At 38.8% G+C, this 14038-nt stretch overlaps 1 protein-coding gene across 1 annotated transcript in view; it reads left to right on the top strand.

Annotated features, from left to right (window-relative positions):
- The window catches only part of CHSY3 (chondroitin sulfate synthase 3), a 134407-nt gene extending 128714 nt beyond the window's left edge, over positions 1–5693 (top strand). Inside the window, exon 3 of the mRNA XM_027894413.1 lies at positions 2609–5693. Coding sequence (XP_027750214.1) covers positions 2609–4174 — 1566 coding nt within the window. The 3' untranslated portion in view covers positions 4175–5693. The remainder of the gene's footprint in view (positions 1–2608) is intronic.
- Positions 5694–14038: the final 8345 nt, after the last annotated feature.

Below are 14038 nucleotides of genomic sequence, written 5' to 3'. Positions count from 1 at the left end.
CCATTCAAAACCATGAAAATTTGTATAGGAAGGTTTACTTTCAGCATGCTAAGTAATTTCTAATTTATATTCAATAAATCTTGCCACTTCCCAAACCACCTCCTTTTTCAGATCACTTTGGACTGCATTTACCAATTCAGGCTCTCACACAGATCCATTTTCCAGGAAATTTAATCATTCTTCCCTTTGCCCCTGGGGCTTGAGCACCTTGCTTAGAAATTTCACAGCAAAGTTAGGATCAAATTGAATTGCTTTCAACTAAATGTTAATAATTTGAGTTGTAAAAAGACATTTTCTTACTGCAATATTGAAAACAAATTTCTGTATTGCACCAAGATTAAAACATGCTCTCCTCAGGAAGAGTTTACCATTTCAGTGTCGCATTTGTTCTGAACTGCTTTCTCCAAATTGATCTCTGTTAAAAGTTTTCGGTAACATAATTGAAAATGGATTAGTACAGGTTTTTGTATGTGTGAAAATACTATAGTGCCAAGTTGATTCAATTTTTTTTCATTGCTGCCGTTAATTTGTTGTTGATTGGCAAAAGCAAAATCATTAGTATAATGTACTACATCCTCTCTCTGTGGTTTCAGTGGAGCACATCAAATAAAACAAGGCATCTGAAATTGGAATGCATGAAAAATGCAGTATTATGTTAATAGAACATTTCCATTAGGCTGCTAATAAGTCTGCTGTGAATCTGGTTTTGTAGTAAGTCGAGGGTTGCAGAAGAATTTGCACAATTGGAGGACAGCATTTAGCTTTACAGAAATAGCTTGTTGTCTGTTATGAATCTTTTGGATACAATACAGTATACTACTTTCAAAAAAACTTACTGTGAAATATCTTGTCCCATAAGATAAATGTGTAAAGGTAGTTAATGGTTATTTCAAATAAAATTCTTCATTAGAGGATTTAGGAAAGAGAGGAGTGTCAGGCTTTGTGAGAAAGGATGCTTATACCATTCAGCAACAAAACAACCTCCCCTACTTTCTTTTACTTTTAACATTGTGCATTTTCTGTATTTTCTTATAAGGGGACTTTACCATAAAATCCTAGATGTGAAAACCATGGCTTCAACTTTTTCCAGAAAAAGTGAAGAATGCAAAAGCACAGTCACCTTGCAGAGCTCACCGCAGGCAGTTTGAAAGTATAAAAGGCCAGGAAGGAAGTCTGCCTTATAACTGGAGAGATTGAAAGCTAACCAGATCAGCTGTTCTTTTGTCATAATTCAAAATACAAATTGTAGAGGGAGAAAATTGCTTGGTTTTGGTTTTGGTGTTTTGTTTTTTTTTTTTTTCCAAAGAGCAAATATCATCAACAAGCCCTTTCCTAGACACTCTTCTCCTATTTAATCTCTAATCTGCCTGTCCTGCCAGTGTCCATCTCTTGTCCTCAAGGAAGCCATATTTCAATTTTTGCTGCACTGCTGGTTTCAACACTAGCAGGACTTATGGTGTTGGTTCCTGTTCCCTATGACAGCATTTGCCCAAACCCTCCACTCCCTGGTCCATCTCATCCCATCTCATCTCATGTAACATGCAAAATACTCACCTTCCAACACAGAGCAAATGTTCTCTGATAGCTTTAGGCAGGAGCTTTTGTGAATAAAGAGTATTTGAGTCATGTTGCAATTTTGTATGTTTTTTCATATTTCTTATTGCTTTAATGTAACAGAGATATCTGGTTTTTTAGAGGCAAATTTAAGGTAGCTTAAGGTATTTTTCAGAATTAGACTGTTGCTTTTCTACATGTTATATGACTGTAGCCTCAAAAATTTTAATCTGACTAATAGTCATGTTTGCTCAAGCAGAGCCATTTGAGGCCATTTGAATGGGATGGGAGAGGCAATCTTGAAGTTTTGTATTAAAGTTCTGGTTATTAAGTGTGACAGTGTTTATTTCTCATCCATGCTAATGGTTTTAAATAACTTTCATGGTTCTCAGTTTTGTTAGGAGTTATTTTGCATTTATTGCCCTATGCTTAGTATTACTTCCAATAGCAAAACTTCTGTGCTTGACAGAATTGAAGATGAATGTTTTGAGTGTGAGACATTTATGCAATCAGAACTTATCTCTCATGATTTCTTCAGTGTATGAAAGACAAACTTCAATATCCATCTCAAAATCCAATTGTAGCTCAAGCGTACAACACCTCATTGAATAACATTTTCAATTTAATTAGCACATTTTCGTTATGTATTAATTACAGACCAGTCTGTTTGCAGATTTAAAAAAAAAAAAAAAAAAAAACAGCCTTTTTTTCTTTATCTGCCACTCATGGGAAATAATTCTATTTCTCTGGAATTATTAGGTGTTAGTTTAGCTCTGCAGTTAGATGAAGCACAGATAAACCCGAGATACTCACCCTTTCACTTAGGCAGAGGATGGTATTTGCTTACTGTGGGTACTACTAGAGCAGGCACCAAAACAATGTAAAATATTTCCTGCTGAATGCTTTGAAGTTCTATGCCTTAAAATAACCCTAATCTATATAAAAATTGGTAATGATCAGCATGATGCCAGTGTGAATCCTTCTGTGAGTAAAAGCACTTCCACTTAATGTCTCTTTTCCCCCTACACCCCTCTCTCTCTCTCTCTGTTTCTAGATGCAGCAATTGTTCCACGAAAACTACGAACACAACCGCAAGGGTTACATTCAAGATCTTCACAACAGCAAGATTCACACAGCCATAACGCTCCACCCAAACAAAAGGCCGGCCTACCAGTACAGGCTGCACAACTACATCCTGAGCCGCAAGATTTCCGACCTGCGCTATCGGACCATCCAGCTCCATCGGGAAAGCGCCCTGATGAGCAAGCTCAGCAACACTGAGGTAAATAAGGAAGATCAGCAGCTGGGGGGGATGCCGTCCTTCAACCATTTCCAGCCACGTGAAAGGGGTGAAGTCATCGAGTGGGAGTTCCTGACAGGAAAGTTTCTGTATTCGATGGTGGAGAACCAGCCACCTCGGCAGAGCCTGAGCAGCGTCCTGCGGGCTGCGCTGGATGACACTGTGATGCAGGTAATGGAAATGATCAACGAGAATTCTAGGTCTAGGGGAAGGCTCATTGATTTCAAGGAAATACAGTATGGCTACCGCAGGGTGGACCCTCTGCATGGAGTGGAGTACATCCTGGATTTACTGCTTTTGTACAAAAGGCACAAAGGAAGGAAGGTTACTGTTCCAGTGAGACGCCATGCTTACCTTCAGCAATTATTTAGCAAACCTTTCTTCAAAGAAGCAGAAGAGCTGGATGTAAGAAGCTTGCTGGAGGATACCAACACTGACACTCAGTCTTTCTCTTTCCTTTCAAATTCTTTAAAGATTTTTTCCTCATCGTTCCAAGGTACCAAAGACATTGGGGGACACAGTAACAAGAAAATACATATCCTTGTCCCTATCACAGGAAGATTTGATATTTTCTCGAGATTTATGGATAACTTTGAGAAGACTTGTCTGATTCCCAGGGAGAATGTAAAGTTGGCAATAATTCTCTTCAGTTCCGAGCCGGGCCAAGACTCTAGCAAACACATAGAACTAATGAAAGAGTACAGCATTAAGTATCCTAAGGCAGATATGACCCTGATTCCAATGGCAGGAAAGTTTTCTAGAGGTTTAGGTCTTGAGATGGCCTCGTCTCAATTTGACAATGGCACTTTGCTGCTATTCTGTGATGTTGATCTGATATTCACACCAGACTTCCTCCAGCGATGCAGAGATAACACTATTCAGGGAGAACAGGTTTACTATCCTATCATCTTTAGCCAATACGATCCAAAAGTAATATATGGAGACAACCCTCCAGCTGACAGTAGTTTTGTTTTCACAAAAAGAACTGGATTTTGGAGGGAGTATGGATTTGGAATTACCTGTATTTACAAAAGTGATCTGCTTACTGCTGGTGGATTCGATACCTCTATTCAAGGCTGGGGACTTGAGGATGTAGACCTCTTTACTAAAGTGATAACGTCTGGCTTGAAGGCTTTCAGAAGTCAGGAAGTAGGAGTTGTCCATATTTTCCATCCAGTTCAGTGTGACCCCAATTTAGATCCAAAACAATATAAAATGTGCTTAGGGTCCAAAGCAAGTACATTTGCCTCTACCATGCAGCTTGCTGGACTCTGGCTACAGAAACATTTGGGTGTCAGGTACAACTGGACTCTGTCCTGACATCTCAGCCTATTTGGCCTTTTAAGGGGAGTTTACCTCATTATTGTCTTATTTGATTTTGCTGTTGTAGTTTTAAACTCCCTCCTCATTGTCTTCCAAAGACTGTTGACCTCAAACGGGATGACTCTGCTGTTCACTGTTGTTTCTCATACCTACTGAACTGGTGAGGTGAACTCCTTCATTTTTCCTTTATTTGAAATTCCGTCAAGTCATGGAAATCGTATAATACCATGGAGCATATCCATCACAAGAGACTGTATCAGAAGAATGTTCTCTTTTAGCTTTCAGAGGCAGTATCATCTTTGTTGCATTTCTCAGATTTGATGTGATAAAAATATTTACCAGTGAAGGTACCACAAAAGTGCTTTATGCTTCTTCTGGGGATGGAACTCTATAAGATAAACTTGAGTTTTATAATTTATATGAGGACTTATATGTATAAATGCTACTTTTCTTCATCTTTAGAATTTTTAAAGTAAATGAATAACTATAATTGTACCTTTATTTTTTAAAAAGAGAGTAAAGCCGAGGAGCTACTTGCAAATACAACTGGTACTGGCTACCAAGGTCCTTAAAAGTCTTATTATTAAAACAAACTCCTCATCGTTGTTCAATCAAAGTGTAAATGAACTTTGTTTTCACAACGAACAGGATTTAATCAAGTATTCGTATACACTTTAAAAGACTTGTGAGCCAACATCCTTCATTTGCAGGCAAGAAGTAACTATGGCTTAACATGGTCATTTATAATAAAGTGCAGGCATACAGTATTCTTATTTTGAAACACATAGTATAAGTTGCTCTTTCTCTTTTTAGAACGAGTCTCTAATACATAATTTTGTTTTACATTCCTTTCATAAAGCTGCACTTGTTACAGAGTGTTAGAAGTAAAAGCCCTATTTTTTTTTTTTTATTTTTTACATTTTCCATGAGTATTGGTACTCAGCAGCAACTTCTTGTTAAAATAGTTGTAGAATAATTATTTAAGTTTCAAAATTCACTATTGCTGGTCAAAGTTCCTTGCCAATGTATTTATATTAGTGGAGATTGTAAGACTGTGTTCAGATACATCTCTCCCGACAGCCTGAAGTTGTCATATTGTGGATTCATGAAGTACTTAAAGGGATACCAACAGAAGAAATAAAATAAATTTCCAATTTTAGGGAAATGTTTATATAGGGATATATATGTGTGCAAGTGTTTGTGTGCGTGTGTGTATATCCCTATGTAGATATATAGACAGAGCGATTTCAAAGTATGTTCCCTTTTTCAGTTCAGGCAGTGATTTGTTACAATCGTTGTGATTTTTGCCACATACTTGGAACATTTCATGTTATACTGTGGTAAGAGCTCAGAGACATCCAGGAAACCATCACAGTTCAGCTAAACTTAAAACAGTGCAGTAGGTGCATCCAATAGCCTCAGTAACCTTGATTTTGAACTACATTTCAAATGAATCGGGGTGAGAAAAAGTTGTAACTGTTTCAGCTGTAGCCATTAACTTCTGCATTTCCTTTCAAACAAACAAACAAACAAACAAACAAACAAACAAAAAACCCAACAACTAAGAGATTGGAATTCACTGACACATCTATTTATACAGGATATCCTGATAAATTTCCTAAGGCATGAGGAGGGTGTGTAGGTCTCTTATCTGTGGTTCTCTGTTCTGGATTCATCGTGCAAGGAAAAAGGCAACCCTAAAAAGGATTGGGTAAAATCATAATTAAAGGGTTGGCTATTACTTCTTGTATTCTTAAAAATAAGGCCATTCCCTTGCCTTGGAGAGGTTGGTAATTCGTGCTTGTCTGCCCTGCTCAAGGAGAGCTCCTGGCTTGTTGTTCTCCTGAAGCTCTTGCCTTCCTTGCCCAGTATTGTCAGCTCAAACATTTGTCAAAAGTGAAATTCAGTACCTTATGGAATAATTCTCGGAAACTGCTCTTTGAGTGCAAAGGTTACACTTTTTTAATAAGAAAGCCAAGAACAAGGAATATGTGATTTATCTGATCGATCTCAACCAGCCAATGCAACTCACACTGTAAAAATCAAAAACTGCCTGTTGATAAACGTTTGTGATGATTTCATGAGCAAGATAAAAACTAATTATTTGCAAAGATATCTGAGGAAATCATTGCCTACTGGGATGTATTCCAGTGCTTATTTCAATTACTTAATTTAGTGGCCAGAAAGTGTTTGCTCAGCTCAAAGTAAAATAGTAGATTAGAACAAGCAATGAAACCAATCATTCAGTGGGGATAAAGATGTATACAGAGGGCTTGCAGGATCAGGTCCTACATGATATAAGCAAAATGCTAGTATTTACCAGTAAAAATATTTATTTAGTGTCTGACTGATTCATTTGTTTATATGATGAATTACTTTGTTAAAAACCTGATTATAAATGTTTATTATGAAATATTGCATTGTCTTTTGAAATAACTATCCTGAGATAACTTGAGAACTTGTGTTAGTTTGTCTAAGGAATAATATGCCTTCTAAGAAGATCATATTAAAATTTAAAAAAAAAAAAAAGCACAAAAGTGTTAGTGTAATGTTACATATGTATAGATTAAGATGGGAATGTCTGTGCTAATCAACTGTTTGCTTTTGTCTAGTTTGAATCATAATCTTGATTGTAAAGTGAAATTTCTGTGTGTATGATGTCCATTTGTAAATGCGTGACTAGTGAATTCACAATAGAACGTAATGACCAATTTTCCCCAAAACCTCCTTACCCTGGGAATAGGTTTCCTGGTTTCATTGCTGGGAAGTGGGTTGTGGACTGCTTGCCCTTTGGCTTTACAGACACTGCCATTCTTAAAAAAAAAAAAAAAAAAAAAGAAAAAAATCTCGGCATTCAACACCCAGAAACCTAGGAAATCCCTACACCACCTCACTGGGACGTGTTTTCCCGCTCACTGATTTAATGGAGCATTTGCATCTCCTGGATGAAGGGAAAACAGCAGGTTGGGCTTTCTAAGACTTGCTGAGTATACCCTGCATCAAAGCACTGGTTCTCACGCTGAGGAAAAGCAGAGGGCCAGGGGGAAGTTTGAAGCTCAGCCGCAGGAGCTGGCACCTCCTGCCCAAGTCATCTCCTTGCTGCCTCCTGTGCTAGCAGGAGCCTCTTCTTGAAGCAGTGAACAGGCAGTGCAAGCCACTGTGGAACAAGAGCTGTGCTTACTGCCAGCAGCTGCTTTTGAGAAGCAAAAGGGCCTCGTTAATCAGCGTTTGGGAGGAGTGAAAGGAGGGTGCTGACCTGAGGGTTCACTGAGTTGAGGTGGGAGGTTGTCTTATGCACATCATGTTTCTCCCTGTCCCCACAGGGGAAGGGAGCCTGGTCCCCCACCTGTTTGCTCTGAATGGGCATTGTGAAGGAAGGGGCAAAACCATCACTCCTTCCACTTTGTGAGGCTAGTGGGCCTGGACCATTCACTTGGGGTCCTACTGTATCATGGGACGTGTGGGGGAAAAGGTGCCAAATGACCTTCCCAAAAAGCAATACAGAGAGAGGCACGTTCTGCACTCACCAAAGACCAGAAGGATGTGCACAAAAGTGCCTTTCGGAGCCTTTGCACTAGTGTGTGCTTAACAATGCCTCAGGACTCCTGAAAAAAGTTATGATGGTGGTAAAATGACTCATACGAGTGTGCTGCACGTGCTGAGGGCCTGTGGAGACTTAACAAACACTTTTTTTTAAACTTTTACACAAATAGGCAATTTAAACTTAACTTCGGTTTTTTAACTTCTTAAGGTGTAGTTTGCTACACCAAAGATACTGCCCCAAAGAATGATACCAGCTTTAAGATACAAACAAAACACATGTGCAGGCTATATCTGATTTTCCTGCAACTTGAAATCTGTTAAAATTTTTGGAAAAACATAGGGACTAAAAATTGGTGGGCCAGTGACTGGAGAAAGGGGTTTTGTCTCTGGTCTGTTTTTAAAAAGAGAATCAGATGAGAAGTAGAAGGAGTAGAAGGCAAAAAATGCCAGTAGTAGATACACACAAAAATCAGCCATGATGTTATTGTAGCAGTGATAATTATGGTGCTTAATTGCAGCACAGTGAGGTGTTTCACTAAGTCTAACTACTTACAATAAATGAATATTTCTGAAGGTTATAGTCTGTCATACATCTGTAAGTAACATATGAAGTTGTCCATTTTCAGTCCTTTCATGTCTTAGAATAATTTTCTTTACATTTTCTTCTGTCAGCATTTATTTCATTTGATTAATGAAACGACTTGTCATGACTCAATCTCACTTTCCTATTTTCCTTTTTCTTAGGTCTTTCCATTTGCAGTATATATTACTATAGTATTGAAATTTTTGAGCCAGCATGATATTTCTGTTATGGTTTTATGATGTCATTGCCATATAAAACTGCTGAACTAGAATATTTTAGTGAATGAGTTTCCAGTGGTACTTCAAATTGTTTCCATTCGCCTGTCACTGTAAGTTAAAAGTGTTCTGAATATTATTACTTCACCTCTTCCTCTGTCTCCTTCATCCTGAAATCCCACCAAAGCAGGAAAATGCAAAAACTTTGGAAATTAAAAAAAGTCTGTAATGCTTAAGTCTGTAAGAACAAAATCTGGGGATTTGCTTGATCTCCTTCTCCTTTTTTTTTTTTTTCCCTTCAAGTCTTTTATCTAGAATTTCAGAACCATACTTATCAGTTCCATAATTTTAATAAAATAAATAATGGTAATTAGGATGTAAGACAGCAGATAGATGGCCTACATACTAGAAACTGTAATTTTACATTCTTTTTTCTAGGGCCCTTATTATTGAACGGTTGTTTGCTATTTATATGAACTGTGGAGATTATTAAAAGCGTCCTTCTTGATTTAGTGTTTACTTAGTGCTTAACCATGTAGGCAGAGATCCCAAGATGTACTGTATACCGCAGGCTGAGTTTTGTTGCTCTCACTCTTGATTAGGGTGATATGGAGCAATAAACTATGCTAATTCTTCACATCTGTCCATACACTGCTGGCTAAAGAAAACAAAAGCTAACTAAATGCTTTGAAGATGGTGGTTGAACTGTGGGTAACCAGAGAGAGAACTGCTGAGTGTAGTTCAGCCTCGAAACCAAAGCGAGGATCTGCTCCCATGTAAGGACAAGTCACACATAAATAAGAAGTAGAAGCCTGAGTTTGTACAAATCATCGTGGCATCGAGGGACCCACCTCAAGGCTTTTAGAGTGTGATTGCCAGGAGCTGGCACAGTGCAGCCTGAACAAAGTGCTACCATCATCACTTCAAGATAAAAATGAGGAATTCAGTCAAGTGAGGAATGCGATAAAAGTGTTTCTTGTGTGACAGCGTAGATAGGAAGGATGTAAATTCAGGGAGGTGTGTGTCTCTTTTTGTGCTAAGAGACTGGAGCATAAAACTTGTTTTAAAGTAGAACTTTCCTTGACTTTCCTCCTGAAAGCTTTTCCCATTGCTTTGCATTCCACTTGTATGCGCAGAGACAAATGCTGCGACTCTCTGGAGCAGTTCTGAAAACGTAAATCTTCCACACCTGATTTGTTCTGACCAGCAAGACCAAGTTTTGTGAAGTGGTAGCAGAGCTGGCAAATTTTAGTTTTTCCTCTTCTCTTTTTAGACATGACACACTTTACTGTTATTTAACTGGGAGCGGGATCTTTGACAGCTTTGCGTCAAAGATGCTTCAGTGTTTTGTGCCTGAGATGTTTTAGTCTTTCTGTAGTGACTTCATAAATTGCACTGTTATGGGGCACATCACTGCTTTAAATGATGAAGTTCCTTTAAGCAAAGGCTTCTGGACGGTAGTATACAGCTGATGTAGCTCTGCAACCACACCTATGTGGCTGAAATAAAGTGCATTCACCTACAGTTGTTTATTTTCTGCATTCGGACAAAGGTTTTAATTGGTGGGAAATTCAGAATGAATGTGAGTAATAACTGAAAGAGGAGCAAATCTGTTTAATTGGGGCCAAGTGATGAACAATTTCTCCAACATGTGCTACTACTGGATGATATCCAGAGACTATAGGTGCTTTTAACCAGACAAGCTGTAGGAAGATGCCTGTGGTAAAACTGAATGGGAAACACTGTGTTTTGCACTCCAGAACTGCTGGTAGCAGAAAATTCGTCTTACTTGGAAAATTATATCAGTCATAAGTTCTGCCTCAGTCAGCAAGTGTTTAAGGGACAGACACAAGGGCACATCCATAGATCTTGCTCTGTGGTGTGAAAGAGACCAGAGAGGTCAAGATTTGGCCTGGAACACCCTTAGAAAAGAGCCTGCTCTGAAAGAAACATGGGGCTGGGCAAAGAAGGGAGCATGCAAGAAACCGAAGATTATCTTTCTTCTTTTTTATTAATGCTTGGCATGGTGCTGTACTCATCAGGGAGCTACCACATCTACCTGGATTCAGCTCAGCACCAGGCTAAAGCAGCAATGTAAAAAGGAAGCATAAATGGTGTGTATGTGACAGGAGCAGATAGTGGTGGGCAAGGGGAAAGAAAGTGTATGGTAAATCACATAAGGAGTCAAGAAAATAGACTGGTTTTGTTGCTTGTAAAGTCAGAAGGTTATATGAGCATAAGCAATTTTACTAGCCTTGATGTGTAGGGCAAGAGTGGGTAATAAAAGAACATAAATTTGCAAGGAAGGAGAAGGTACAGTGGACAAAAAAGAGTACCTGTGTAAATTCAAAATTTAGTTAAAATAGATATTAAAGTATTTGTGAGAAAATAGCACAAGAAACAGAATGAAAGAAACAGAAGAAAGAAAAGAAGTTAAAAAGGTTTAATAAAAAAAATAACAAGTGAAGGACTAGCACAGATGTAACCATTAAAGCACTGAGTACAGAATGCTTTGCAGTGCCATTCGAAAAACACAGGAAACATTTTGGAAGAACTGCACCCCACTGCTTTACCTGGGTGTGGCTGAGGGAGCAAATGCCCAGCTAATATTAAAATATGCCTCCTTCTGTGTACTTTTTATCAGAGCCTGAAATACTTGCATTTGTTTTCGTGTTGTTTTGCCTTCACCCTGTGTGATAAATATCTATTCAGAGGATGTATTGCTGGGATTTTCTTTTTCTGGGCAGAATCAATGAGACAGGAGACATCTCTTTAATGCTAAGAGTTGAAGTTTAGTGATAAAGAAATAGCAGTACCAATGCTAGCACCCATCTGACTTGACACTTTTTTTTTTTTTTGAATAAAATGTCCTCCAGTTACAAAAAGTTGGCACTCAGCAGGAACTTTTGCAGTCTTGTCCCACTTCTCTTTCCCTTACACCTTCAGTTCCTAGCATCTGCTGTACTTGTACTGATGACAAATTTGGAGAACTAAGGGAATCTATGTCCTTTTAATATCACCATAGCAAGGAATTTAATTTTGCACATAAATGTTGTTGTGATCTTATGGATTTAACCCAAAATTATATATGCCAGATGAAATTATTTTCCAGAACCTTCATAGTTTATTCATACAAATATGAAGTTAGGCACTGTAATGACATCACTGATGTGTAAAACTGCTGAACTATAGCACTTTGTTGAATTAGTTCCCAGCTCTGTTGCAAGGCATTTACATTTTCCATTTACCTGTCACTTCTCTTTAGACTATCCTGAATTTTATTACCACTTCCCTGAGTTTCTTCTCATGACATCTTGAGTCTATTGCCAGAAACAGGAACACAAAACCTTTCCAGGTTTAAAATGCATCTCCCAAATTAGGTCTGAAGCATCCAGCACTCACGGATTCAACAGACATTAAAGGGCTCAGTGACACAAGGAAGCAAAGTCTTAGAGAGGGAAAATATTGAAAAAGCAAGAGGGTGCTTAGCTCCTGAGACATTCTATTTTATGGAATCACACACAGTCATAGAATAACTGAGATGGAAAAGGACCTCTGGGGGTCATAGAATCATAGAACAGTTTGGAGGAGACCCCTAAAGGTCATCTAGTCCAATAGCCCTTGCAACAAGCAGTGACATGTTCAGCTAGATCAGATTGTTCAGGGATGGGGCATCTCCCACCACCTTGGGTAACCTGTTTCAGTAATTTACCAATCTCATTGTAAAAAACCTTTGTTCCTTATATCTAATATAAATCAACTCTCTTAGAGTGTAAAACCATTACTCTTCTCACCCTATTGCAGCAGACTCTGCGAAAAAGTTTGTCCCCGTCTTTCTTATAGGCATCCTTCAGGTACTGAAAGGCTGCCATAAGGTCTCTCTGCAGCTTTCTCCTCCAGTCTTAACCCCAACTCTCTCAGACTGCCTTCACAGGTGGGGTGTTCCAGCCCTCTGAACATTTCTGTGGGCCTCCTTCCACTGGCCACTAACTATCCTCTGGATGCCACCATCCAGCCAGTTTCTCATGCACTGAACAGTCCACCCATCAAATCCATCTCTCTCCAATTTAGAACAAAGGATGTCGGGGGGGACCATGCCAGAGGCTCTACAGAAGTCCAGATAGATGATATCCATAGCTCTTCCCTTGTCCACTGTTGGAGTCGCTTCATCATAGAAGGCCACTGGATTGGTGAGGCAGGAAGTAAGGCCATGCTGGCTCTCTTGAATCATCACCTCCCACAAACCTGCTAAAAGCTGTGTAGAAGCCACTGGTTTCTCTCTGACTTAGTAGGCTGGATGTGTTTTCAGATGTAATTTGTACAGCTAAAAACTCCACTACACTGAAAAACATCTGTGGAGTGAACGCATAAGTGAAAAAAACCCTTCTGCCTGGGGTCTGCCTTGTCCTGCAGCAGTAAGCAGGATACTCAGTGGTACAAATGCATCACAGGGGAAAGACCCAGCAATGATCAGGCAGAAAAGATATGGCACTTCTCAGGGAATTTTTTAATTGGTAATTCTAAGATAAACTGAAGTGCTGCTGTTGTTAAGAAATCAGTTACCTGCTGAGGACTGAACTAAGACAGTAAGTTGACCATCTTGACTACCAGCATGGCCAGAGACATCTGTTAAGTGCTATGATACTTAGATTGATAAACTAAGCCATTGCATATTTGGGATTTGAAAACCTGGGACTGTGATCCAACTACTGTTAAATGGTGAGTATTTACCCATTTCTTGTTCTTTTATAATCATTTTAGGTAACTATAGACAAAACTTTGACCTTATTTGGGTTCCTGCAAACCTAGTCTAAAGCACCAAAGAGCAATAATAATATCAGGATTACAAAAGAAAATGCACTAAGGTGAATGTCACTGACACTGGTAGGAAATGTTCTGTAGATATTGCTATCTATTGGGATTATAGAAATAAGAGAAACTGTGTTTTGTCCATTCTTGAGGATTTTTTAGTTTGTGACATTTCCTCCTATGAAAGGGAACAAATGGCTCCTTCAGTTACTGCTCTATATAATCTTCCTTTTTTGTCCACTCTGGGTCACTTAAACTGGCTGAATGGGGTGATCAATAGTAGTGGCAACAAATATATGTCAAATTGGTCTCATTATAAGACTGTCAAAACAGATCAATAAAGCTAAAAACTCTGGAGAGCAGGAAGTGACCAATTAAACTTTTGTTGGTGGCATTTGACATTTGGGAGGAGGAAAAAATGACAGTTTTTTGATGCTATTGAGAATTACCTCTAAGCATCTGTTATAATTCAATATAAAAATTCTCTGAGGTTTCCTATGACTAAAAAGGAATTGATCTTTTAATGGCAAGCTGTACACTCCAGATTACTGTGGCCATTTCAGAATAATACCAGTAACAGAGATTATGTGTCCTCCATGGAGGACTCTCAGGGTGCAGAGACTCAACTGAACCCCATGGGAAACAAAAACTGACTACAAACCCCCTTCCCTATCCCCCTGCGCTGCTGAGGGGAAGGAGGGAGAACTTGGA

The sequence above is a fragment of the Empidonax traillii genome, unplaced genomic scaffold (assembly GCF_003031625.1).
Source record: "Empidonax traillii isolate 1590-97213 ecotype Southwest subspecies unplaced genomic scaffold, ASM303162v1 scaffold2:size4533513, whole genome shotgun sequence".
Taxonomy (NCBI): Eukaryota; Metazoa; Chordata; class Aves; order Passeriformes; family Tyrannidae; genus Empidonax; species Empidonax traillii.
This window is presented reverse-complemented; position numbering and strand designations above follow the sequence as displayed.